Source organism: Aptenodytes patagonicus, chromosome 3 (assembly GCF_965638725.1).
Source record: "Aptenodytes patagonicus chromosome 3, bAptPat1.pri.cur, whole genome shotgun sequence".
Classification (NCBI taxonomy): Eukaryota; Metazoa; Chordata; class Aves; order Sphenisciformes; family Spheniscidae; genus Aptenodytes; species Aptenodytes patagonicus.
Window position 1 is genome coordinate 11,288,474 of NC_134951.1, and position 27,633 is coordinate 11,316,106.

At 44.0% G+C, this 27,633-nt stretch overlaps 1 protein-coding gene and 1 non-coding gene across 2 annotated transcripts in view; both read left to right on the forward strand.

The window, feature by feature from the left end:
• The first annotated feature begins 5,403 nt into the window (after positions 1–5,403).
• Positions 5,404–5,485, forward strand: TRNAS-AGA (transfer RNA serine (anticodon AGA)). Its single transcript has one exon. It is a non-coding gene; the product is annotated as a tRNA-Ser (tRNA).
• A 140-nt stretch (positions 5,486–5,625) lies between these two features.
• The window catches only part of HS1BP3 (HCLS1 binding protein 3), a 51,001-nt gene continuing 28,993 nt past the window's right edge, over positions 5,626–27,633 (forward strand). Inside the window, exons 1-4 of the mRNA XM_076332706.1 lie at positions 5,626–5,733; positions 10,966–11,131; positions 20,355–20,562; positions 22,839–23,052. Of these exons, the coding sequence (XP_076188821.1) occupies positions 5,693–5,733; positions 10,966–11,131; positions 20,355–20,562; positions 22,839–23,052 (629 nt within the window). The 5' untranslated portion in view covers positions 5,626–5,692. The remainder of the gene's footprint in view (positions 5,734–10,965; positions 11,132–20,354; positions 20,563–22,838; positions 23,053–27,633) is intronic.

Here is a 27,633-nt window from a genome sequence, read left to right on the forward strand (position 1 = left end):
TCAGCTTTTAAACTGTGTTTTCATAGCCAATTTATTTTGTTTTTAAATATGCTCCTCTGCCTTTGCTTCCCCTCCCCTCCCTTTTATTCATTATACCCTAAGCAGGGCTCTGATTTCTCCTCATCCTGCCATGATTACAGGCAGAGTCCTCTGCCAGGGATTCAAAAATTGGTGGACAATTCCCCCTGGGTTTATAAACTCGCTGTTGTTTGCCTGCTGTCTTGGGGGAGATGAAAAGCAAATCCACAAGCTGCCAAGAATCACACCCAGGCAGGGATGCAGTGCTGCGAGAGCTGGTCCCTGCTCGGCGGCCAGGAGACAGACGTGACCCTGGGACAAGTTCATGGGGTCACACCTTGGCCCTGATGGAGACCCCCTGTCCCCTCACGGGGAACAGATAGGGATTAAACTGTAGGGCTGCAGTCCGTTTGCATCAAACTGAATGAACAGACCCCAGTCACAAATCACTCAATATTTTAACAGGTTTGGGGAGGTTTTTCTTCCTTGCTTTAACCCTTTGTGGGAACTCGGGGCCTGCAGAAGATGGCCGGTGGGCAGTCCTCCAGTACACGTGGCAAAAGCTACCTGGTGTAAACCTGTTTTTTCCATGTCCCAGCCAGAGCTGAAGGGACAGGGAGGACCGTCCCCTTCACCTCTCAGGTCTGGAGTCTCCGCTACAGCTGCCTTCCAATGCACTCCTCACCGCTGGTGTTTCCCATTGCCTGCTCACCAAACGGGTCCCCAATTTGGCACCAAGCCATTCCCCAGGGAGGCCAGGACCTCGTTGTCAGTTATCTCACAGGCATCGGACCATAAGCTCTGCAGAGGACCTGGCTATCTCACAGGTGTCAGATCATAAGCTCTGCAGCCACCTGCTAGCCCCCAAGCCATCTGAGGTTGCCCAAGTCCTTGCAAACTTCTTTCACACGTTTTTTTGGTTGCCACAGGGAGGGCCAAGGGGAGAGCTTTTGAGTCACATGTGGCAAAGGAGAGCAAATGTGTTTGTGCCCTTTTCTGAGCGCTGGGCAGGGGGATGGTTGCTGCATCCCCATCATTTCTCCCTGTATTTCCTTGTCTGTCCTGCCCCATGCTGGTGGATGGAGAATGGTCTATTCTCTGGCAGAAAAGCCCTGTGCTAATGCAGGCAGAGGTCACAGAGAACAGGAGCTTTAGGCTGCTGATTTCTAACCTTTAGCATTTCTTTCTTCTTCCCCTTTTTCATTCCACTTGGTCCCCTACAACCCTCTTCATGCTGAGGCAGGTGGCTGAGAAAACTCCTCTGGGCTATGTGTCAGTGAAAGGCTCTTTGTTTAGCTATTGGGAGTAAAACTGTGTATAAAAAGGTAAATACAAACATCAGCCCTAACTGCAAATGCGGTCATATCACTGACTGGCTTCAGCTCTGTAGAAAATCCCAGTGTAATTCGTCCCAGAGTCAGGTTTTGAGCACGAGCTGAGCATTAGACTGGAGTCAGTGGGATTGCCTGTGCAAGTAAACAGTGCCAGACAGGAGCTGGGCAGCTGACTCCCAAAGGGTGAGACACAGCTGGGGACCAGCAACCCGTCCCTGGTCTATAGGTTGTATTTGAGTGCTCTCTAGTGGACAGAAAAATTAGTCCAGAGACAAACACAGCTGATGCTGACTCTCCCTGAGCAGAAGTCACCCTCACCTGGGTGTCTGAGGCATTGGGTCTGTAATATCTAAACACCATGGGCCTGTGCTGAGTGTCTGGGACCAGGGTTTTGGAGGGCAGTTCAAAGCAGGGTCTTCTTGATCTGTGACCCTGCAGGGCAGAGGTTTGATGAGGGAGCGGTGCAGGGTTGTGAAGAATGCATGCCTCATCGGATAAGGGCTCACGCACGTAGCACAAGGTAACATCCCAACGCCTTCCCCATTACACGGCCTTTCAGTGCTTCTCCTTGTATTGAAGGAAACACCTGCAGGACCTGCTCCTGCGTGTGCAGTCAGCAGGTAGGAGAGCAGATAGGTACTGTGGAAGGAGAGCAGAAACATTTTTTGGTCATGAAAGGGATTTCATGAAGAGGTGGGGAAAAATGATGATATCAATTTATTTACCAGCCACTGCTGAGCCTCCAGGAGCCCTCTGCTCTGAAAGCCCTGCCAGTGCTGGACATAGTTGCTCTGAGAGAAGATAGTTCTTGTTTCACAGCACAAAGTGATAACCCACTAGATATAGTGGAAACTTAGACTTCTTCAGTGTGACAAGAAGGTTTTTACGGAAGTCAGCTCAGGACGCAGGCCATAAAGTGGTTACGTAGTGGGTGCTCCCAGATCAACAGAACTGTATTACTGAACCCAAACGTTCAAAAGGTGTCCCAAAATCATGAGATTTATAAGAATACTGTATTGCAGTTGGGATTTCCCTACATTAGGTATCTGACTTTTGAGCTCTGAGAATAACTCATCGCATTTTCCTTTTATTTCTGTGAAATAACAGCTAAAAGATTTTTTATGATGGTGATGGTAAAAACTGAAACAGCCACTTGACTCATGAAACAGCTACACCAGCTATAGAGGTTATATGCATCTCTCCTTAAGTTCTTTGTTTAAAACCTGGCTTCTCTATTACCCCTGTGTTGTGGGGGCTACTGTTTTAGATTTTCAGGATGATACCGTCTGTCAGCAAGAGCTCCTCTTATATGGACACTTCCCAACGCTCAGACATCTTGAACACAAATGAAGCCCCTTCAGCCTCCTACTGAGGTTATTTACTTGACTCCCATTCATTCTTTTCCTTCACTTTTTAGAGGCCTTTGGCTGAAATCAGACTGGCGTCCTTTTCTTTGAGCATCTTCTTCCACTTGGAGCAGTCACCTTTGACCTTGCCTCATCTAGTCAGAAACCACTGAGGCTCTAACACAGTACCACACATACCTGCAGTAAAAAAATATGGGATTGTATATGGGCAGTTATTCTACACAAATTCATTAATAGTTTTGTTACAGAGATGCTGCAGCTATGCATAATTTAGGCTACTGAATACTGACTGCATGAGTATGTTGATTCAGCTTGTTGAAGGTCCAGAAAGGAAAGAAAAAAAAAAAGAATGGATAAAAATAAATCAAGCAACCTACCAAATCAGTCAGCACTGGAGAGTTAAGAGGCAGGAAAAAAGCCAGCAGTCCCAAAGAGAAGAGCCCTGAAACTTCAGAGAGTTTCTTCCTCTTTCCTTCGCTCATGCACAACTGAACTGAGACAAGGGAGACCCATGAAGGTGAGAGGAGCTGCTGAGGGTGACCCAAATATTGGTAGGAAATAATAACTTTATTAGTGATGACTATTACTGGTGTTGGTTCTCAGATTCGCTGCACGTTCTCCCACAGGCCTTCCCCTGAAGGTTTCCAGTTGACTATCAGCTACACTAACAAGTCCCAGTGCCACTGTGCCTGATGGCCTGGGTGCAGGGTCTGGCCAACACTCATCGATGTGCTCTTTTCTGCCAGAAAAAAAAAAGAAAAAAAAAAAAGGGTCCAATGGGAGAAATTTTCTATGTAGCATCCAAAGCAACGTGGGAATCAAACTCCAAATATTCTGGGAGGTTGCTTCTGAAAAAGGCAAGACCGTTGCTGAGCTCCAGCAGACAGCTCTATCGGCATATTACAGTTTTCTTCTGTCAGGTTTGATTTCTGTGCACCTTTTATGCCGAGATTTACTCTTCACAGTCACCACCTGATGAAAGGCCCTACCCTAACCTCATGGGTAAGTTAGCTGATTCTTTCCACAACTTCAGCGGTTAGCAACACTGAGGCATTTTTTTTATTTTCCAACTACGTGATGCTTTTGATGATACGGGCTGTGGAGTTATAAAAATGCCACATATGATGAGCCTTGCTAAGAAACCAGATAAATAGGCAGCACTTGGACTTCTTCATGAGCATACCAACATAGTGCACACAACCTCTCCAGGTGAAAGACAGAGCCCAGCAGCATACTGGGGCTGAGCAGAAACTTCTGTTTGGGGAGAAAAGCCCCAGTTTTTGAAGCATCTTCACAGGCACTCGGTGACGTCTGGATGGACGCTGCTCAGTGAGTGCGACAAGCACTGTCTCAGTGGGGGCTCGTGGCTCAGGTCCTGCTCTATTTTTGCTGTCTCCGGCAGCAAATTGCCAGCTGCTTACTCCTTGTTACTATCTGAATAAATTGGATTATCCAGGAAGCCTACCAGGGATAAAAATGCCATTAGAGAAGTAACTCATTTAGACATATAACTATTTAGGATATACTTATGCTTTCAGGAACTCCAGCCCAGAGCTTTTTAGCCCTTCAGAGGCCACATGAGAACGATTCACGTTTCAAAAGCATTTTCCAGTGGCTTGCAGCACTTCTGGCAACTGCAACTCCTGTGCCAGGAAGGCTGCAGCCGTGTGGCGGTATTTACACTCTGCTTAACAAAAGGTTTCCAGTGGCAATAGCCAGGGAGAGAAAACAACCAGGATTTAGGAAGGAACTCCACTTAAGAAGTCTCCCATTTTTGTTTGTTTTGACTCATGAGTTTCATGCTCCAGACTTCTTGTTTCACCACAAGCAGCAAAAGATTGTTCTGTATCTGCCACCTTTGGATCACTCTTGATTTTTACAGACTTCCATCACATCCCCAACTCCTCCAGCTGTTTCTTTCCGGGATGAAAAGCCCTAATCCACTCACCAAGTCCTCTTTTAGGGGCTGCTCCTCTCTGGGGGCACCCCTGGACCCCGCTGCGTACCCACTCGGGGTGCAGAGTCTCTTTGGGCAGCAGCTGCACTGATGCAGCGTCAGTGTCTGGTTTCTATTGCTTTTCTAACATTCCCTAGCATCTCCTTAAGTTTCTGCTGTGATTACCGAGGCGTGAGCAGCAGACAGCAGAAAGCTGTGCCCGGTGCGAAGCTTTTTTTCCTCGGTGCTTCCCTGCAGAAGCTCTGCACAACCGTGCAGAGAAGCACCGAGAAAAAAAAAGCACCCAGGTTCTCCCAGAAGCGTGAAAAAGAAGCTGGGCTCCCCGGGCCAGCTGTGGGTGCCGGTGAGGGGCAGCAGAGGGAGCAGCTGCTTGCTGCTTTCTTTCCAAAACAAAGGTTGGAGCAAACAGCACCTCTGAGCAACCCTGTGGCCAGGGCCGCGGGGGTTTGCAGCACCCTGCGCCCGGCTGCGCTCTTTGCCCCGGCGGAGGCCAAAGGGCTGCCGCGGAGGCGGCACCCAGCCACCGGGCTGGTTTTTATTGAAGCTAACGCTCTCGAGCAGCGTCGTGCGGGTTATTTTAAGGCAGATGGAGGCGTGCAAGCTATTTCCACTTAGGAGGAGGGCACACAGATAGCACCGGGGAAATGTTTTCGTCCCATAAACGAAAAAGAAAGAGAGGAGCGGGTGGATTAGTGGAGCTTCCGTGCCCAAAGAGCCGCCCGTCGGTGTAGTCGTGGCCGAGTGGTTAAGGCGATGGACTAGAAATCCATTGGGGTCTCCCCGCGCAGGTTCGAATCCTGCCGACTACGACTCGGACAATTCTTTTCTCCCCTCAGACGTTTTCCTCCCCCCGCTCTTCCCAGCGATCGTTTATGCACCAAAGCCGCCCGCCGGCAAACATCCGGCAGGGCGGCCGCTGCCAGCCCCAGGGGAGGGAGGCGGGACCCCGTGACAGCCGGAGGCGGCCTCTCCGCCTGGGCTGGCGCCGATCCGGAGCGACGCCGCTTTCCCGCGCCATGCAGCACAGCCCGGCGCCCGCCGTGCTGGTCACCACCAGGTACCGGGTAGGGCAGAGAGCAGCGACCCCGCCGCCCGCCTCAACTTCGCCGGCCGCTGTGGGCGCAGCCGCCGCGGAGCTGCCTGCCGCGGCCTTCCCTTCGCGGGGCAGGGCCCGCGCAGCCACCCCTGCAGCGCTGGCGGCGGGCGCCGCCCGGGGAAGGGAAGGGAAGGGAAGGGAAGGGAAGGGAAGGGAAGGGAAGGGAAGGGAAGGGAAGGGAAGGGAAGGGAAGGGAAGGGAAGGGAAGGGAAGGGAAGGGAAGGGAAGGGACGGAGCGCGGCGAGCGGCGCCTCACGGAGATCCCGGGGAGGGCGCTGAGGGAGGTGGCGGAGCGGCGGGCGCTGAGGAGGCGCTGAGGCGAGGCCGAGGTGGGCGGCGGGTTGCTGGTGCGTGGGTTTGCCCCCAAGACACTTCGGATATATGCGATTCCTCGAGGTTTTGGGCATTTCACAGCCGGCAGAGACCACCGTTGTCATCTGGCCTGGCCTCTGTAAAACCGGCCGTTTGGTCCTTTACTCTGTGGTAACTTAGGGTCGTTTCCCTTCCACTTTGACACTGCTGGGCACCCAACGTGTGCTCCCACCCTCCGGAAACATCTTTTCCTTGTCAGTATTTCGAGGTGGGTCAGAAGGAATTAAAATTCGTCCTGAAGTGTACACCGGTGTCTTTGAGGTGTGGTGTCGTAAGTGCCTTCGGCTGACCCCCATTCCCCGCCACCGTGCCCTGCGCCCTGTCCCTCCTGTCCACCAGGCCGCAGGGAGCCTGTCTGGCTTGAAGTTAGGCCAGGGGTGGGCAAAATAACTTTATTCTGTTTTCCCACCTTCTTGAAACCAGGTGGGTGCAGTGGCGCTGTTTTCAGTTGCATTGAATTTTAAAACCTGTATTTTCCTAGATGTGGCAAATAAACTCTCAAGAGAAGTGCCTCAAGAAGAAAACGCTTGTGGCAATCTTTATAGAGAAATGATAGAGATATTTCTGTCTTTTTTTTACCCCTGCGAGATATTTGAGACCACATGGAAGCAGTTGCCTCTCAGATGTGACACGAGAAACAGAAGTGTTGATTCAGCAAAGTCCTGACTCTCGCACCTACCTCCTAGGACATAAGTAGAAACTATTTCAATCACATTAACTTCAAAGCCATTATTTTAATCCTTAAATATTTGGCTATATCAGGGCCTGACTTCCTTTGGAGCAGTGGCCTTGAACCCTCAAATGTATCTGACTTAAATCACATACATGTTTTGTAGGACTGACTTTATATTAGGTTTTAGCCTTGGAAATGGAAATCCGAACACCTGGATTTATTTTACAGTCAGTAGACTTCACCACTTGCTAATTGTCCCACTGATATTGGAATGCTTTCAGTGATAATATTGGATATGTATGTATGTGTGGGATTAAGGCTTTAGCAACTGAATATATTTTCTAGCTGGTGAGATAAGATAGCTGTATGGTTGTGACCTTTTTCACTCTTTATACATACTGGTTTTGGTTTGGGAATAGGATTCCTAGTTGCTGTGGTAATATAAATAACTAATAATCTGTATACTTGTAGTTAGACTATATAGAGAAATAAAAACGTTTGCTGACTAATTTGTGTTTGATACTTTGCCTTCACTTAATGAATAAACTAATTCTACAAGTTTTTTGTCCTTTTACTGTGACCTGGGTCGTCACAGTTTGGTCCCCTTCGGGCAGAGGTTGCTGGAGCTGGGTGCTGCTGATGGGGCTGACTTTATCAAGGCGGAAAGTGCAGAGTCCACTCTCCTGCCCACACAGACACTGGGATAAAGTTTCTCTGGTCACAGCTCTTGCATCCCTTACTTTGCTTTCTTGCCTGCAGTGGCTACTTTCCCTTCTCTCCCATCTTAGCCTTTCAGCACAGAAATCAGATTAATTAAAATACAAAGCCTCTACATTATATGCACATCAAAAGACAGGAATGAAAAATTGTGGCTCTTCTGCGAACTGTGGGAACTGCTCTGTTCAGCTGACCTTTATATAGTCTCCCCTTCCTCCGTCCCATGCCGATCCTGCATGATCGGATTGTGCAAGCACAGTGTTACTGGTATGAATGGTCTCGTTGTGTTCAGGTGAAGTGATTCATGTCAGGAAAGTTAACCATGTGCCCAAGTCTCCCCTGAACTGTCTGTATTGTAGATAAAAGCGTAACTTAAAGATATACAAGCTAGATTTAAATAAGGAGTAGAAGCACTAAACCTGTGTGTCCAATTTAAACAACCAGCTTTCTCCCTTTGCTTCTTTTTTAAAGCTACTAGTGTAAAAATAATTGTGTTTGATGTGAAAAATACAATGAAACTATATTCTGTCTTGGGATTTGTAGGTGCTGCTTCCATTTGGGTAACAAGAAGAGTATCGAATGAATTAAAACACTGGGGCTGCTTATTTTGAAACTAAGGCATTACAAGAACTAGTATGTGCTTTGGATATTACGCTGTATCTGTCTGAGCCTCCTTGCTGATTTCTGTTCATTTAGCATCATTTTTATATTTAAAAAAACACACAATCCTGTTGCTATGGAAGAGATAATAGTGGTAGGTTTCCTGTAAGAGATGATAATGAAAGTGATCACAAGGCCTAAAGCAAACAAACAAAAATGTAGCTATTCCCCCTACCTCTAATTGCTTTCTATTACAGTCATTTTAGCTGAGACTTTTAAAAACTTCAGAAGAAAAACCCTGGGTGTAGATAAGGTACTTATTAACTTCATGACATTCTTAGAACTCTTTGATGCAGCAGCTCTTACAGTGAAGTTGTTGTTGTGTCATCTAAGAACATCTGTACATGGTTGGTGGTTTAAGCTAAATAAGGATGGTTTACTGGTGTTTTTTCCTTTTATTTACATCAGAGGTGAAAAGCAGGTTAATTTGTCATTTATACTCTGTGGCTGTGTTAACAGAAGTAAGTCACTCCTGAGTACCATTCGACAGACCTTTTTGCTGTCATAGCTGCAGTCACAACTTTTGAGCGACTACACATCTGGAGAGCATTTCCTCTGCTGCAAGTGTATTCTAAAAACCCTAGATCCAGCTGATTTTACTGGCAGGTGTCCCTTGAGTCAGCATTTTGACTGCCACTGAGGGAGACAACACTCCAGATAATGACTGTTACTTACAGGTTCAACAGACCGCTGTGTAAAAGCCAGGCACCTATGTATTTATACATAAGCACTATTGATTCTGTGTTTACAGCCTGACAACGTGTAACTGAGAACAAAATTTTGTCTGTTAGTGTAAAGTCAAGTCCTTGGCTGGCAGAAAATGAGAACAGTATTGGAGCAAACAGCATGGCGTTTAAGTACCTGGTATAAAATCTTGGCAACGGTAGAGCTGTTGTTAAAGCCCTGATGTTTTAAAAATGGCTTGCAAAGAGGATTGGGTACAAAATTGGGCGTGTGCCCTTGTTTGTTGCTATCTGATTTATGGTGAACTCTTGAGATACTCTCTTTAAAAAGCTTTTTATTCAGTTTTTCATTGGAGATTCAGAGGTTGCCTTCTTGGGAAAACTCAAGTTTCAGAAGAACTGGTCAAGTTTTGACATGATGAGAGGAGTCTTTTGAAACTTTGTTTGAAACTAGATTGTTTAAACCTCTTTAAAGTGTATTTTAAGTTCGTACACCTCATGTATCCTTAGGTGAAAGGACACCTGTGTTAATGAATCTAAACTTCGTAAAGAAGGAGGCAAGAATTCCACAAGGCACCTCTGCAATCCACAAGAAGTCCAGGGAAGATGGAACTTGACATTCCTCATATGGCTAAGGTTAAAAAAAAAAAGGCAGAAAAAATGTTTAATGGAAAGAAAATTGTTTTTTTTTAAACAGTCGCTTTTGATTTCATTCAAAAACATTCACACATAGGAAGGATGCACTCGGAAATGTGTTCAGAGAGTATTCAATGCTCTGGATGCTAAACCTCTTTCTGTTTCTGGCAGAGTATTTGGCTCCAGCGACAGCAGTAGTGACTCTGCTGTGGCTTGGCATGAGGGTAACTTTGGGGAAAGGATCTCTGATCGGTTTTGGTTTCCAGTCTATTGAAACAGACTGTTTATTTCATTAAACATACTGTTCTCTTTTGCCCCAACAGCAGCTGCTTGGTCTTACTCTTGATGCGTGAGCGCTATAATATGATCCTGGCATTCCTCTTGCAAAAATGTCGTAAATAATTCCTTGGGTGGGAATCCAGGGGGGAGGCGACACTACGGTTCAGTGGATCTGAAGCTGGCAGGAGAAGAAAAAGATTTGAGTAAACTGCAGTAGCAGCGCCCTTGTTGCATTTTCCTCTGAGAGGAGCCATGGGTGGTTCGGACTGTTGGCGGCTCTCAGAGGTTAATGCAGTGATTCTTTGTCTGCTTTAACTGGTTGTGAAAGGACAGGTGGTTTTGTTTCCAGTGGGATTTTCGTGGGAAAGCTGAGATACTTTAGCTGGTGTACCCTTTCTGCTATTTGGCAACAAGACTGTCAGTCAGACAGTCAAGACCAGAAGGCAACTCAAAGAGATCATGTACTCCTCTCAAAGAGATCATGTACTCCTTTAACTTGCTCAGTCCTGATAGGTGTTTTTCTAATTTTCCTCAAGGACCTCCACAGATGGAAACTGTGTGGTTGGCCCAGCAGTCTCCTCCTGAACTTCTCTTTGTATTTCAGGCTTTAATCTAGTTCCCTGGTTGGCTCTTACAAACCTCATGTTGTCCCTGCACTCAAGCAAATTCCTTCTTACTTTCGTGGTCTCTTTCAGCTATTGTCTCTGTCATTCCTGGGGATGTCCTAAGACAAAGGAGAGGTGGATAGGGCTTGGTTTGAATTGTAGTGAACAGACCTTTGCTTCAAAACAAACGGTAATGAGAGATAATGGGATCCTCTCATCTGCCCTGCTGGGTAGGACAGCACTTTGAACTCCTGTGAGTGAAGTCCTGTTCTTCATTCATTCCTGAATGAATCCCCACCCATCTTCTGTTCCCAGAAATGCTATGTTCCTGGCATTTTGTCTGCGGTGGCCAGTGGCAGGTGCGTTGGGATAGAATATAGGAAGCAGGCCATGTCCAAATTTGTATTGTTGCGGAGTAGGAACAGTGTTGGGGTAGGGTCTGTCTGTTGTCCTGTTGAAATGAGAGCCTTTGCACTGACTTTCTTGAGCTTTGAACTGGATCCTTGGAGAGGGTCAGTTAAAAGTCTTTGTGCCAATGTCTGAACTCTGCATGTATTTTCTTCCCTAGGCAAATTCAGAATATGCACACGGGGCTGGATTTGTCAGTGCCGGAATACCAGGAAATCCGTGGGAGGATGATGTCTGGCCATGTAGAGTATCGCATTGTCGTTGTTACCCGACTGGCTGCCTTCAAATCAGCAAAGCACAAGCCTGAAGATGTAGTTCAATTTATGGTAAATGTTTAATCAGTGCTGTTAGTGATCACTTTCTTAATCAGCTTTGATTATTTTGGTCCTGATGTAGCAGATACTTTGTCATCACAGCCCCCCTGGGTTAAGGTCCTTGGTAGGACAACGCAGTCTGTACCATTTCTGCAATAGGAGTATAATACATATATTAATTGTTCTTATTCCAGGAGCTCAAAGCAACAATGACTGTTTGTTGTTGCCTTTAAGGTATTTTGCATTATGGGTCAACAAATAGAAACCAATTAAGCTTTTTATAAGTCCTGCTACAAAATTAGTTTCTCTGATACATGTATCAGCACTGGGACTTCGTACATGAACATGAAATAAATATATAATAATTTACTTGAATGGAGAGAGAATCATGTGGGGCAATAAGAGGAATTAACCTTGCAGTAGGTTAGCCTTGACCTATTAGCCTTGATCTATTGGCCTTGACATGGTTTTTAAAATCCTTAGTAAGAGAGTTTTACAAGGAAGTGTAGGTATAAAACATTATTGAGTTGGATTGTTCTTTTTCATGATACCTGTGCAGTAAAGATTTGAAAACATAGCATGCAAGATTTATTTCACCTGTTTTAGGTTATCTATAGCATGTGCACGTCCACTTGAGCTGTCTCACCTGAGACTGTCTATTGAGTCGATGGAAAAAGGTTCATTTAGGGTACATTTCATTTGATCTGCTTTAGCTGTCTGCTGAACAGAACTCCCAAGAAGTACGTTTCTCTGTCTGTTGACTATAAAGGGACTCTAAGGAGATGCACCCTGTTGCATGCTGTGAACATCTGCTCTTTTCAGATATTTTGGGGATGACTAATGTCAGAGTGATGTGAGTGCGTGGTTACCTGGTAGGCCATTAGCCCTAGTGTAACTCACACTCCGTAGAAGATAGCTGATAAATGGATATTTTACACAGTCTGATTTGCAGATAAAGCCGCATCTGTCAATGTTGTGAAGAGGTGCACGGTGAGGAGATCTCATACATTTATTGCACTCCTTATGCCATATATAACTTTATGGTAAAAGCAGCAATGCTGGCATAAGAGTCTGTTCTGTTGTCCCTCCTTGTCCCTGACCGCTTGTTCTTGCTCCTGCAATGCTTCCTTCTGTATGCCAGTGTCGTGTGGCTATTCTATAACATCAGCTGAGGTACTGTTCCTGGCTAAAAATGGCTATTTGGGGGTTTGTGATTTAGTACTAATTTACACCTGTTTCTTGAGCCTGCGAGTTGCATAGCCCCACTAAAGTTTGTTTTAGGACAGGGAAAGGGCCAGACATGGGCAGATAAGGGGATGTGGAATCGCTTTTTTTCTGCAGCAATGCCTGCTTATATTATGTAATATTTCCATGCAGCTCTGTGCAAGAAAGAACCTGACTAAACCCAAGGTGTTAAACTGGGCTATTGTCATCTAACATTTTGCTTCACTTAATAAAAAGTAGATAAAATCAGCTTGTCTATAAAGAGGAGAAACAGACTTCCTACTGTGGCCCCCCTGCTTGCTCAGATTGTCCGTTCCCATGTGGGCTCTCTCTAGGATGATTTTCAGCACTTAGTTGCTCTTCTCAAGTGAAATGTACCTCTCTGATTCTTTCTCTGGTCAGACCTCCTGACATTTCATTCTTCAGGAAGAAGACGACTGGTGTAGTCTGACGGGAATAACATTTATCTCATCTGATACATTTTTTTCAGCTGACTAAGTCTGATACATAGTTTGGTACATGAGAGTAATTTAAAACCCTGAGCTAGGAGGTTGGAGGTTGGGTGCTTTGCATCAATTCATGCCGATGAGTCTTTTCTGTATGTATTACTGAAAGGAACAGAGGGATTCACCTGTCCTAACTTATCTCACTGTAAGTTGGATATTTTAATCTGAGTCTGTCCCTGCTTTTATGGTCAATGGGGAGAAGGGGAATGAGGTGACTCATCCTCTGGAAACGCCTCTCTTCTTTGACCGTAAAGGGAAAGCATTCTACATTTTAGACAGCTGGGGCAGGGGGCTTCAACTCCAGGCTAAAATGCTTAAGGCTCAATTGAGTTGCACACAACTCACTGTTTATACCACCGGCGGTGCCCTGGGATTTTTCACCTAGCCTTCAGAAGGTTGCGGGTCTCCCATAAGTCCTGTGTGATATTTGCCTGCCCCATGCAAGCCCCTTAGATATCCCAAAGCATCTCAGGTGGCATGAGATGCCTGTCTTTACGCAGAACAATCTGCGCTCTGTGATTAGATACCTACATTTGCTACGGATTTCTAAGCTCCCATCCCAGTCAGTGCAGTACTGTTTGAGAATAATGTAGCTGAGCATCTATGGTGTGAGGGAATCCACTTTGCATAACATACAGGGCTGGTACCATTTGAGAAACACTAAGTTATCCTAGGTGTCTGCACAGGGCTGGCAGATGTGACACAGGACATAAAGGCATTGGCACCGCCCTGGAACAGAGTGAGGTGAGCTACAGTACACCATCCAAGGTACCACTAGCTGCCTGTGTTGAGGTGAGTTGAGTTTCAGTCACATCTTGCCAAAATGTAGTGACTATATCTAACTGTGATGAGAGCTGAGACACCTCCTGCATGTAGGCAGTTGTCTTAACCTGGAGGCAAACCCCAACCCTGTGGCTGCCAGGTGAGGTCAGTTGCACCCGTAGTGTCTGCGTAGTGCCCTGTTCTGCTGGATGTTGTACCAGCACAAACAAGAACAGCGACCCTTCCCCAGAGAGTTTGCAGGTGAAGTATAAGAGAGCCAGGCGATTGGGGAACAGCAGAGAAGAATGAGGTTACGCTGGGCAGCAGGTCAAACACATCAAATTTATATAGCAAGAGTGAGTGAGATGAGACATCTGAAGGAGGAAAAAGAAACAACTGTGTGTTGTTCTGCCTTCCCAAGTGTGCGAGCAGGATGGGAGAGGGAACTTATTTTTGCTACTGTTGAAATTATCAAATTTGAGAGGCTGGAGGAAGGAGCCAGTGTCACAGTGCTGGCATGATAGGTATAGGTTAGAGAAGACGGGTAGGCGTGGTAGGATTTTCATTGGCTCTGGATATGTTAATCCAATTTTGGCTACCTCAGGAGCCAGGTCTGTGTTTTGAGACCCTTTGTCTTTCTTCTGCTTCCTCCTCCTTCCCCTCTTTCTCTCCCTGAAATATTAGCTAAATTGATTTTCCTTGTCTAGCTGTTCTTACACCTGCTTCCAGTTGAAGTGACTGCTTTCCACAGTCTCTTGCCCTAGGTGGCAGCAGCGAAACTGGCTTTCTGTGCATTAGGCTGTGAGCAACTGCAGGCAGCCATGTGATTGAGCAGCATTTATTGCTCAAATAGCTTCTCTGTATCCCCTGGAAAAAGATGGTGAGCAGGACAGAAGCATCCTCTAAGCTAGCTGTGATCTCTGGGCTGTGATTTAGACCACACCGGATCAAGAGATGTTAAGGGCCTATGACCAAAACCAGATGAACAGGATCTGACGTGTGGAGTTACTAGCCTTTACTGTGGGTCTGAGCAATCCAGAGTTCCCTGTTCCCCAGCCTTAATGGGACTATGCAAAATCCGTATCATAGTGTTTCTAATTGAAATGTTTGTGAAACATTAACAGAAGAAGAAATTCACTTCTGTGATGACTTTCAGATCTAAATTCTTAGAAACTGGAGGGATTTTTTAATTTAAAAAATGCCATTTGTAAAGTAGGACAAATGGGTTGTAGAACTGCTTAACCTTGAGGTTATATTTGGTAACTGAAGGAAAACTCAGCTGCATTTCTTTCAAAGGTCAGAATACTCTTGTCCTATTGAAAGAGTGAAATTGGTTTTATCTTTGGTACTGCATCAGAGGTACTGCTGCAAAGGTGATATTTAATTATTGCCTGCCATTTTCTGTGAGAAGAAGAAAAGGCTTTATTTATCTTAAACGCATTTCTTCTAGCCACACCTTACCATTTTTAGCAATTAACTTCTCTCTTCCCAGCCTTATTAAAAATCCACCCAGCCTATAGTGCCTTCTCTTTCTATCTGTGCCCAGTTTAATTGCTTCTTTTTTACAAGTTACTTTTGTTAGTCAAGTTTGTTCTTTTTCAAAGCTGAACAAATAACTACTGGTGTTTGACAGGCACAGCACATTTTTGGGAGGAATTTACTGTAGAACTGTCTTCCTCTCATAAAATGAGGGAGTGTAAGTACGTGGGTGTGTATTCATCTATGTTTTCTTCATTGCCTGTTTGCATATGTTGGCCTTCTTTCTGTGGGCCTCAAAATCTGTGCGTTGGAGTTGCTATTTCCTGACCATACAGGTGTGTTGTGAAGATAAATTCCTTCACATTATAATGTCTGTGATGTGAGGGGGGGGGAAAATAATCCTTGCTCAGTGTAGCAATAGGTTCAGGAGCCGTTAAGAATTCATGTTGATTAAAAAGAAATATTAGAGTGCTTGCTCTTCTGCTAGGCAAAACAGGTGGGGAGAACAGCATGTGGTCATGTAATTAAAATCTACCATAATGCATACCCACGAGGTCACCAAGCAACATTAATTCTGGTATGGCTTGAATTGGGAGTCTACAAGTAAAGGCTTGGTTTGTGCTCTCTATGAGAAGGGATGCTTTTGATTCCTGAATCCAAAGCTGGTGGTTGTATAAAGGACAATGTTGCTGTACCTCCATTTTGTGACAGTGTTAAGAAGTGGGCTTTGTAACAAGAAAGTCACAGTAGCCATAAGTATTTCATGTAATACTATAAAGTCAAGAGTGCTCTTCACTAGTGTGTATTGGCTGGCCAAAGGGCTTGAGTTAGCTCTATCTGAGGCCTCCCTTTCATTGAAATCCTTGCAGTAAATATAAAGCATATGAAGACAAGTTTGAGGTCAGAAATGGGTCATTAAAAGGAGCCTAGGGAAAGGAGGCATTAAATCACATTAATACTGAGTGGGATCAAATTCTCCCATGCACATCTGAGAGTCCCAGGCTTGTATCCTACAGGCATTCTGGTGTGTGTACTTTCATGCATGAGGTTCTCCTGAAGAAGAGGGCAAGGCACATGCATGAGATTTGAGGGATTAGCAGCAAACTTCAGGCTGTCACTTTGAACTTCCTGGTGGTTTTCATAACCTTCTAGCTATATTTGATCATGTTCAACTTACTTATTTGTTCCTGGTGCAAAAAATATTCAACCCATCCCTGTCTCTCTTTCAGTTCTATGTTGGATGTTAATTGTTCCAGGCAAATAGGGTCTTGACCTGGCAAATATGCACATGGTTTGCCGTATTTGCATGATTAACTCTTTTGAAGTGAAGTAGATTGAGCCTTTGATATTGTGACTTGACAGAACTCCTTGAAGTGCGTGCACTCAGGCTGACTTACAGGTGGTGGGGGGTTAGCTCAACAGTATTCACGGAGTTCAGTTAGAGGCATGGAGGGGGAGAGGATCATTGCAGGATCAACACCTAAAGGAATTACAGGCAGCAGAAGAAAAATATTTTAATATTAATCAAGTGGGAGTTTGTATGCTTAATAGGAATGATAAAATGTATTTTGGAGCAGCATTTGGTTTTTTTTTAACCTGACATTTTGGGCCATAGGATCCACTGACTCTTTTCAAAGGGTTGTGAGTGGTAACCAGGAAAAGCAAGATTTAATTTTGTTACATGCTGATATGCCTTTCTCCTGGAAAATTGTCAGAGGATGTCAAATTGAAAGGGTCCAAAGGGTCACAGCAAAGCAGTGCTTCCAGACTGGAAAGGTGTGAGAACGCTCTGGGTGATGTATGGGACTTGACCTGAGAAAATGCACTCTGCGAGACCTGGCCGGTGCTGTGTAAGGCCCCTGTGTTGCCTCTGTGCCGCTGCATCCAGCCCTGGGGTCCCCAGTACAAGAAAGACATGCACCTGTTGGAGTGGGTTTAGAGGAGGGCCATGAAAATGGTCAGAAGGCTGGAACGCCTCCTGTGAGGAAAGGTCGTTCAGCCTGGAGAAGAGAAGGCTTCAGGGAGACCTTATTGTGGCCTTTCAATACTTAAAGGGGGCTTATAAGACAGATGGGGACAGACTTTTCACCAGGGCCTGTAGTGACAAGACAAGGGGCAAGGGTTTTAAACTGAAAAAGGGTAGGTTTAGATTGAATATAAGGAAGAAATTTTTTATAAGGATGGTGAGACACTGAAACAGGTTGCCCAGAGAAGTTGTGGATGCCCCACCACTGGAAGTGTTCAAGGTCAGGCTGGATGAAGCTTTGAGCAACCTGATCTAGTGAAAGATGTCCCTGCCCCTGGCAGGGGGTTTGGACTAGGTGATCTTTAAAGGTCCCTTCTAACGCAAATCATTCTGTGATTCTAAATGCATCAGTCTGAGGTTGTTGGATTCAGCCAGTCTTACTGCTGCATTTCCAGCACCAAAACCAAGGTAAAGATGGCAGTAGTGTTGAGTGAAGACATGGAGAGGCCAGCGGCAGCCAGGGTTTGTGGCAGAGGGACGGCAGGCAAAGACCCTCAGCTGGCAGGGACTTGCAGGGGCCAGCATTTGGCTTAGGTAAGTGGGGAATGGTTTAGGCTGGAGGTTTAACATCTTGGCTGTGTGGTAGGTTATCCCAGCAGAGGGCATCCCCACACTGTTGGATATTAGCTTGCATGGTGTGCTGCAGGCTTTTGGGTAGCATATTAGTATGCTTTGAGTATAGTGTTATCACACTTTGTATGCTGTGTCGCTTGTTATGCTTGGTGGTGGTGTTCAAAGCTCACGCAGATTCACAAAAGCTTAATTAGCGATAGGATGCGAGGGTGTGCATTTACTTTAGGTTCAATGGTGTAATTAGACATAAATTGAGATTTATGAATAATTTACAGAGTTTGATAGAGGAGGAATGAAAATTAAGTGGGGAAAGAAGTTTGTATGTTTCGGTTCAGTGTTACTTTGAGTATTTTAAAGCTGTTTTGGCATAGTCTTGTTGATTGGTTGCTGTCTTGTGATGCTTTCAGACATTAATTTGTTATTTATTATTGAAATTAATTAGATGTTAAACATTTTTCACAAATCAGACTTGATTTTTTTTTCTGGGTGGAGGGTGATATTGTTTATTCTTTTGAAAAAGTACTGGTGAATTCCACACTGCCCTTACATTTGTGCTTACACAGTATTTTTGGGAAGGGCTCTGGTATCATACCCTGTTCAGAGTGCTACTGGGACCTAGCAAACTAGAAATGTACAGCAATTTAGAAATTCCAGAATTGCTTTCCTCTCTTTTTGGGGTATCTTTCAGAGGGAGGATTGTCTCAGTCTGGGCACATCTCTTTATTGCCATCACTTTAGTGCTTGGCTGCTGAATTGCATGTCAGACCCTGCATGCAGGGCACATTGTTGCTCACACTTACCTGTGTTGCTTACAGGAGACAAGTCTAAAATTCTTGTTTTTCATTCCCCTGTTGACTCAGGTTTGGTTTTGTGCTTCAGATCTTTCCTATAGAGCTGCTTGCCTTTTGTGACTGGACCCTGAACCCATAGTGAACATTGTACAACTGAAATGCAAATATTTTTCAAATCAGCTAGCTTTGTTGATAATTACTGCAAAAGGCAGGGAAGCATGAAAGCTAAGGTGATTATTGCTCTTTATACCTACGTCAAATTTAGTGAACTAGTCGAGGTGTGTCTGTTAATGTCAGGACCTGTTCTGTGGCCTGGGGGGCAGCTAGCACAGTCTGGCTGCATCCACAGTACAAAACTTTCTTACCATCTACAATGGGCATCAGTACCCAAACTGACCACTGAGTGGTCTCTGCACCAAGCTAAATCTTGGGCTGAAAAATTATCTGGGGGAGTGCTAGCTGCCCAGAGTCAAAATTGTGCCAGGCTTTGTCAGGTTCCAGTAGACACTATAAGGTTCCTAATAGACACTCTCAGGCTCCAGTGCCTGGGAATATGCCCTGATACTGTTTCGTTTGCTAGTATAGATGCAGTTTATGGATTCTGGGTTAATCTATACCTTGTTTCCCTTCTATTTCTGTGCTTTGTGTTGGGCTGACTTTCTTTTATCACTGTGTTGGTGGAAGAACTCTGCCTTCTTCCATCCCAAGATGTGGTGCTTGAGTCTCTCCATCTTTTATGTTGCAGTCTTAATTAGAATCCACTTCACTAGAGTTCACCAACATGTGTTACAGGAGGATAAGAACTGGACCCTAGTATCTGGGTCCCTAGGATCTGTCCCATATGCACTCCACTAGCACTAGTTTTTGGGGTTGTTTTTAATCTAACTCTGTATTCGTTGAAACACATTAATAGATTAGGGGGGTGTGGAGAGCCATGATGAATATATTGTCTGTATAATACCACAGCTATAGAGCATGACAGTCACTCTCCATTATGCCTGTAGTGTCAGTTATGAGATAGTGTTTTGTTTGTGTGTGGGTTTTGTGCATTGATTTTTTAAGGTACTGAATTCGAAACTTAATGTGGCATAGAAGCCACCCCATTTCTAACGAGTGTTTCCATGGTTATTGCTTTCCTTGTAATATCTTGGGCCTCATTTCTCCTCAGGCTTCCTGTCTTTGTCTGCAGAAGGAATGACTCCATTCACTGTTGGCATCTTCTCTCTGTATAACAACCTGTAGGCCATGGCCAAGTTGTAGGCTTTTATTTTCTCATGGATAAACTGAATAGTCAGGGGTCAGCTGAGGTCTTTGCCCTTTGGTTTCTATATTAGGTACTCTGCAGGGCAGCAAACGTGCCAGTTTTTCAGGCCTTAACAGCAAGATGGGCACTGAAGCCCACCAGGGCTGAGAAATGGGTCTTCTGGCTTAATGGTGAAAAGATTCAGGCTGCTTTCTCCATCGGATACCTACCTGGCTCGGCTTCTCTTCCCTCCTGTCTCTCAGGGCTGGGCATTGTATAGCTCATATTTAGTGGATAAGGATTTTTGCTGTCAGAGAAAAGTATCTGGAGCAGCAACCTTCCCAGTATTTCATTAGCTGATGAGTCAGACAAATGGATGCTGGGTATCTGGCAATGAACTTCAATTCCATTAGGGAGCGGATTTTAATAACAGAATTAGAAGCCAGGAACAATGCTTGGGGATTCACTGTGTAGATAACAGGCTTTTACTAGGCTATATGTAAAGCTCCTTGGTAATACATGTTTTTCCACTTCAGTTTCCAGGGTTAATGTTTTACAGCGCATAAACTGCTGCTTGCTGCTCATGTCTCACCTGTAAAGAAACTTACCCAGGCAGCATGTTTCATTGCAGGTTTCCAAGAAGTACAGCGAGATAGAGGAGCTCTACCAGAGACTGGCGGCACGATATCCACAGGCTTCTCTTCCACTCTTGCCTAGAAAAGTTCTCTTCGTGGGGGAATCTGACATCTGTGAACGAAGAGCTATGTTCAATGATATCATGAAATTCATCTCAAAAGATGAGGATCTAGCAACGAGTCCTGAGTTACTGGAATTTTTAGGTAACTAAAAGATGTGGGTGTCCCCTGTGCTTGATAAAAGCATTATTAAGTTCTTGACTCAGGTAGTCAGAAACTAGAGAATGCCAGAATAAAGCCTGTCACTGAAAATATCCTCTTGTGCATCTACAGTGCTGCAGTCATGTTTGCTAGTGTTTTCTCCTCTTCTGAGTGGACACATGCTTCATTCAGAAGCATTGATACCACAATGCTTGCTTTGAAGGTATCCATCCCACCATCTCTGATTTCCCTTAGGCATATACCTAAGCTGTGATTCAGAACATGTAAGTTTAGAAGGCTAAATAATCATATATTGTCAGTAGAGAGATAGACCCTAAAGGAACAGTGCCGGGTCTCCCTTAGTGATCAACTGTTCCACATTTTGTTTGTTTTTCATTCCTAATAAAATTGCTAGGCCTTGCTGAAGAGGGTCCTAAAGCAAATTATTGACCCTGAGAAAGATTTTAATAAACGGCAGATTCTTTATTATTAAACCCATTCAGTGACCTCTTTTTTTTTTTTTTTTTTTTTTTTAATTTTCCTTAGCCTCCTGTCCAGCTCTTGTTGCCTCTTCCAGTGATTCATATAGTTCCTTTCTTATGTTCTTTGGGCATAGCAGGGAGTCATGGAATGAATAGAACAGATGGGCTCTCTGCTCTTAATTCAGCTGAGAGCTGCTGAGCAGAGAATACTCCAGCCTGGTGCTGTGCAGGATTCTCAGTGTAGTGTTAGTTTTAAGGAAGTGAAGTTGCAAGGTGCTAGCAAGTCACCATGTGTGAACAGCCGATTTTGCAAAAGTGTCAAGTGTGGCCAGATTCAAGTTCTGTGAGACTGGCATCTTCCTAAAGTCAAGGGGGGCAAAATTGCATAATATTTGGCAAAATTCTTTTGCTAACAAGGTTTTGGATTTTTTTTTTCTTTTTTCCCTGGCAGTGTTGTCTTGAAAGTAGACCCCTCGCACAGAGAATTCAGAATTCATGTTGATTAACCTTTGCATGCTGATTAACCTAACCATTGTGCGCGTGTCTACAGCTGAATTAGTCTGGACTGTCTCTATACTGTCCAGACAGACTGTGGACAGATTAAGTAATGTGACCTGTTCATCGAGATCTGCCTTAGAATAATATAAGTCTCACCCTACCAAACCGGGTGGAATTCAGTACATACACTGCAGCTCCTCAAGCTAGTTGTGTACGCTTTCCTTACAGATGCTGGAGACGTAGTCGATATATTCAGGGGTGTTTAGGGAGAATCAACATGGTAATACACAGATGACTGTGGGGATAAGATAAGCAGCATCCTGACATCCACTGCCTACCCTGACCAGCACTCTCTTGCCCATAAGGGGAGCATAAGACCACTTGCTCAGTGTAGACACCCACGTTTAGTCAATGAAGTCTGCCCTGGATGATTTGGCAGATGCAAGCATGAAAAGCTGGGTGAGATGAGTCTCCCATGCCATGTTACTTTAACAGTCAAAAGGATGAAACCATGAATTTTATCCATCATGGCTTTCACTAGCCTATTTTTAGCTAGTCTCATTTTAAATTGCTTTCCTGAACATCCAGAGACTCCACAGCAAGGAATAGTTCTTTCCTCATTCTCCTGGGCTTTGCATATAACAAGTATGGTGGGAAGACTTGGTCAAAGTGCATGTTTCAGTTTGCTGAATTTGCTCAGTTGGATGGATCTTGCATACTGAAGGGAGTTAGAACTTCAGGCTTCATTTTTGAGTGTAAATTGAAGAACTGCTGTGGAAACTTTTTCATACTGTCCAATGCTCTAATTTTATCCCACATGAATTAAATTAGTAACAAAAAGTGTACTTTATCTCAGCTAGCTATGTGAAAGTTAGCTACCTACATCTAAGCAGAGTATTTACGGCCTCTCTGTAGCCAGTGGAGAGAAATAGACACTTCAGAGGGAAACCTTCTCCAACAACTTTATTTGGATGGGATGGATCACCACGTGGAAATTCTTTTGTTTCTATTGACTATAAAAGGAACATAAATAAGCAGATTAGACATGCACTGTTATGTCTCAGATAAAGTTGATTTCCTCTCTCTCTAATTAACTACTTTAAATCAGTAAACAGATCGGACACATAATGACACATCAGTGGATAGAAGGGACAGTCAGGAATATTGAAAGAGTTTCACAAAAGCTGATCGTGTCCTTCATTCCCTAAACAAAAACATCAGGAACAGGTGCGAGGTATTAAATAAAACATAGTTGTCATCCTGTGTACTCAGTCTTGCATCTGTTACTGTATTTTGCAGGAACAAAATCTACTAGTGCCATTGACTTCAAGGGTAAAAACATTCCTGATGACAAGGAGAAAGAAGATGAAGAAAATGAGGCATTGGATTTTTTCAAAGAGGAGAATACACCTGACTTAATCTCACAGCTTTCATCAGTGGAAAATGCCAAAAAAGGGGAGCAAAAAGAAGAGGAAGAGGAGGAAGAAGATTTAGATCCTCTTGGTATAATCAGGTATGGCTGGTAGTGCCTTTGTTATTTAGTTTTTAGCCTAGTTTTCTAAACAAATAAGGCTGTTCTATGTCACTGTCCTCTCATCCCAACATTTTATAACATCGAACACTTTCAGCTGAATTTCACAGAGGAGAGGCCTCTGCAGTTCATGAAGGAGGTGCCTCGGTAGAGGGAAGAGAGTTTGTAGTGCCTCTTTAGTGCATTCCTCAGGAAATCCAAGTGACAGGGGGACATTGTGAATGCCTTGATAACAGTTTCAGCTACAGTAGGCACTTCACTGGACACTGCAGGGTCCCACCACAAAACATAAAGCCACCAGGGTCCATTGGATGTGCTGCTCTGGAGTACACTGGTCTTTACAGTGTCTGGAACTGCTTCTGAGCTCACTTATGTCTACAAGGAGGTAAAGTTACAGCAGCGTAAAGACCAAAAGAGCCAACATTTCAATCATGATGTTCACAAATAGGCTTTTGTTTCCTCTTCCCTTATCTGAGGGTGTCACATGCTAAATGCCGCTAAGGCATAAGCAATAACAGCTTGAGAAACAATAATTGAATCAAAGCTTGCTGATGTTAGTATCTGGGTTTGCTTACCTGTCCAGTAATTTTCAGACAGTTATTTTCTTCACTTCAAGATGGAATTTCTCACTTAATTCCCAAAAACATTTCTAACTACTGAAGCCTGGAAGTAAATTTAGTTTCTCGGTGGCTGGGATCATGAGTAGTCACTACTTTTTTTAGGGTGTCCCAGGCTTTAGATGCCCATGTAGAAAAGGCTTAGCTGTTTTTGATCTTCAGTAAGCACTGAGTGACTCAACTGAATTGTTTCAGCCACCCACAGTCACCAGCCACTACTGAATGTTCTTTGTCTTGGACCCAGACAGTGCTTTCAAAATGCTTCTTCATAGCAATAGGCAGTAACTGATAGTAACAAGCCAGAGCCCTCTCTTGGTGTTTCCCAGTTACCTTGAATCATTGCCAAGGGGATCATTCACTCCAGGCTCTAAGCCGGAGTCTTCCACACTAAGTCAGGTCAACTACAATGACTAATACTGGAAGCGCCATTAGGACTTTGCTCCTGCTATTATAATCATATGTAATTGTTGGTGTCCAGATATTGTCCTTTTTACTTGAAGCATTTAATCCTTTACATATCACCAGAAAACTTTAAATATTATTCTTTTGACAAAGCATGCGCTTTATTACTCAGCATCAAAATCATTCTTTTGTTGAAGAAGAGTTTAAAAAAGTTAAATAACTATTTACAATGAGAAGTTAAATAAAGCAGTACTTCCCACAAAATGGTCCTTAGTTGGTAAGTTTACAAAAGAAGCTGTCCTTTTTTGGATAGGAAAATGATCTATTGGGTTAGCAAATGCAATGTTGTATTTTCCGATTTACAACAAGTATAAGCTGTAAAGAATTTGCCGTGCCAAAACAAGCAAGAAGTTTGCTTTTCTGCTCTGCTCAGTTTGACATAGCATTTGAAAGTCTTGATTATTTTGGTCTTTTAATGCATTGAAGGATGACAAGATCTGGTATTTAATCCTCATTTAGTTTATTTCTTCCATTCCTTTTGAGAACAGAATTCTTTACTGAATCAGAATAACTTCATTTATATAAGAAGTATGGTCTTTACTGGTACAGAGCTGCAGCATGAGATGTTATGCAGTCAGATGTTTTTCACTCTAAACCAGTGGTTGGCTGTCTATAAAAAAAAAATCTCCATATGTATTTATTATTATTTTTATAAATCTCACATGTACAGTGTTGAGGCAGAAACATGAAAGTGGAAATGAGAATCCTGAATCTGATTTTACATTGTCTCTATTCTCCTGTAACTCACCCTGCTTCCATGGAAGATATTTCCAATTCACATCAATGGAGATCAGATCAGACATAAGCATCATATCCCAGCTTTATGCCATCTAGTAATAGGTGTCTAGGTAAGAGGCCAAGGCAGGAGCTTAACTGTCAGTGGATGGGCATTTCTTGGGTGACCATTTTAGGGTGTCTTCTATGCCCATTAAAATGTTAGGTCCTTACACACTTTAAAGAGGGAGCTTGCAGGCCTCACAGCTTTAGTGCTTCAGATGTGCTTGAAGTTACTTTGGGATGGGGATGAATAAAAAAGGTGATGCAGACTTGATAAATACGTTTAGTAGTAAACTGCTCCCTAATGCATAGTAAATTCAGGTTAAAAAAAAAATCCATGATCCTTTCCCTGTGAAAAACCTTTGAAAAGATGTAAAGTCAGCACTGAAACAAGCCAGTCCATTCCAAGCAGTATCAGTGGCCAGGGTGCTTTGAGCAGCAGAGCTCTGACCTAAATTGAATCATGTGTTTGGCATAATCTTACAGGTTTTTTTCTTTCTGGATGAGGATGAAACTGCTCCAGTAGCACAGGCCTCCATATGTTGTCAGCACGCTTCATTTGGTAACAACCTTTCCTCCTGGGCCAGAAGGCTGTGACTTGGATTTGGCCCAGAACTGCTGCTGTGCTGCTGAACCACCAGATATCCAGTTAAATGTACTGGCCTTAGGGGTAAAATGCTAAACTAGGGTCTTTTTTCTGGTTTTGTATTGCTGGTGATTATCCATGTGGAAGCTCATAATGGTCTGGTTCCTTTTGCCTGGAGGAAACATCCCAGTTGTGCTGATTCTCTTCCTCGCCTTCAAGGCTGTGTCTGAGTTGCTCTTTCATGGCTGGTGGGCAACTCATTTGCCAATTCTGCTCTTCAGCTTTTGTGGGTACAATGATGGTCTACAAACTTTGCGTTTCTCTGCTATATGATTCTCATGAGCAAAAGCTTGCTTTCTGTGTTAGCAGGGTGATCTTGGGCAATGTCTGGGATTCTTAACAACAGAAAGACTGCTTTTTTTCTTGTCCAAATCAGGGACATTTCAAAAGCCATAATACGTATTTCTGATGAAGTTTTCAGCTTTTAACACCCTTCCTCCTTTCTTTTTTTTTTCCCCAGGCCTAGTTCTTCCTAGAATAAGAGGTGCACAAAATTAGGTTACGTTTGTGGGATGCATTGTTGAAATTCATTTGAAATATGTTTTTGAGGGGTATATCTTCTCCTCTTTTCTCACTGGTCTTCTTGATAGTTTAGAGTATTGTTATTCCAGTGGATTGTCACCAGTTACTCTGCAAGTTTTCCTGGACGTTTGTATAAATCTTTTCAGCTTTGGACAGAATATACAGGTCCTGTAAGAACAAGCACTCCTAATATTGAGTAAGATGGTCCTTTGACATCAGCTGTGCAGCAGGGAATGAATAGAGTGTACTCATTTTTGTAGTGGTGGCACATTTCTAGCTCTATTTCATTTTTCTTGGCAGTGTAAGTGTACAGTGACTTGTAAGTCACGAGGCTGTCATAGCCAAACTATTTTTTTTAAAGTTAGCATCTCTTTTTTTTCTTTTTCTTTTTTTCTGGTAAGCCACAATCATTAGAATATCCCTTTGTTAAAATGTTTTAATTCCTTTATAAGTGGAAATCAGATATGTATTTTACTCCACATTGTAGGGACAGTATTAGGTACATTGACTTATCTTAGTCTATTGTTCTCCTTAAAGTGAGCGCAATACCGCTCTTTATCACTCTTCTCTAAATCCATCTATCTCAATGCTTGCAGAAACATGTATTTAAGTGCTCAGTAGGCTACCATGGTGCTTTGACAATACACTTGGGTTTTTAGAGGTGCAGTATCTTTTAACACTGCTGCCTTCTAAAGGATTGTCCTGGTAAATTACAAAATATTACTGTGTGGCTAGTCACGATTGCAGGGGTTTCTCCACCTGGAATGCCTTCAGGAATGAAAGAAGCAAGAATACTAGATCCAAAAGAGGCTAATCCTGTGAAGGAAAAGGCATGGAAGACAGCCACAAGATGGAGAAGCTCTTCACCCGCAGCTAGGATATTCCTGATGATATTGCTGAAAATTCTGCAATGGAAGAAGGTGTAATTTGCCAGTGGTTTGAGGACAGGTTTGCATGGAGTGAAGAGAGACATATGAAGCAGGAATCCTGAGCAGCATCGGTGCTAGTCAGCTCAGCCATGCCAGGGCACGTAGGCTGAGGCTGACTGGGCGGTATCTGGCCCATGTCTACAGCGTTACATTCCCCTGTCCTCCAGATTACGTTTGCTACGTCCAGAATGCCCACTGGAAATAGCTGCTGGCCTGTGCTGCCTCCTGGGCAGTGATTAGGATAATCTGGGTAGAAGGCAAGTTGTCCCATGCCAGGGGAGCACCAGGGACTGTCCTAACAGTTGAGTTGTTGAACTGAGCTCCTGTGCTCAGGCCCAGGGTGTGAAGGAGTTGCTAAAAAAAATAGTACGGCCCTGAGCTCCTCTGCCCACAGGGGTTAGCTTTCTGCCTGCTGCCATGTTTGCTCCCAGTCTGCCCTGAGGGTTCCTTAGGGTTTTGCTTTCTGTAGGGAATTCAGGCAACCGCTTGTGGATTTTTTTACTTGATCCAAGCAGGATCAAGTTAGGCATTTCTAGCTCTGAATCTTAAAACAATTTAAAAAACACATCACAGTAACTGAATTGGGTTTTGTCTTCTCCCTCTGTAGATG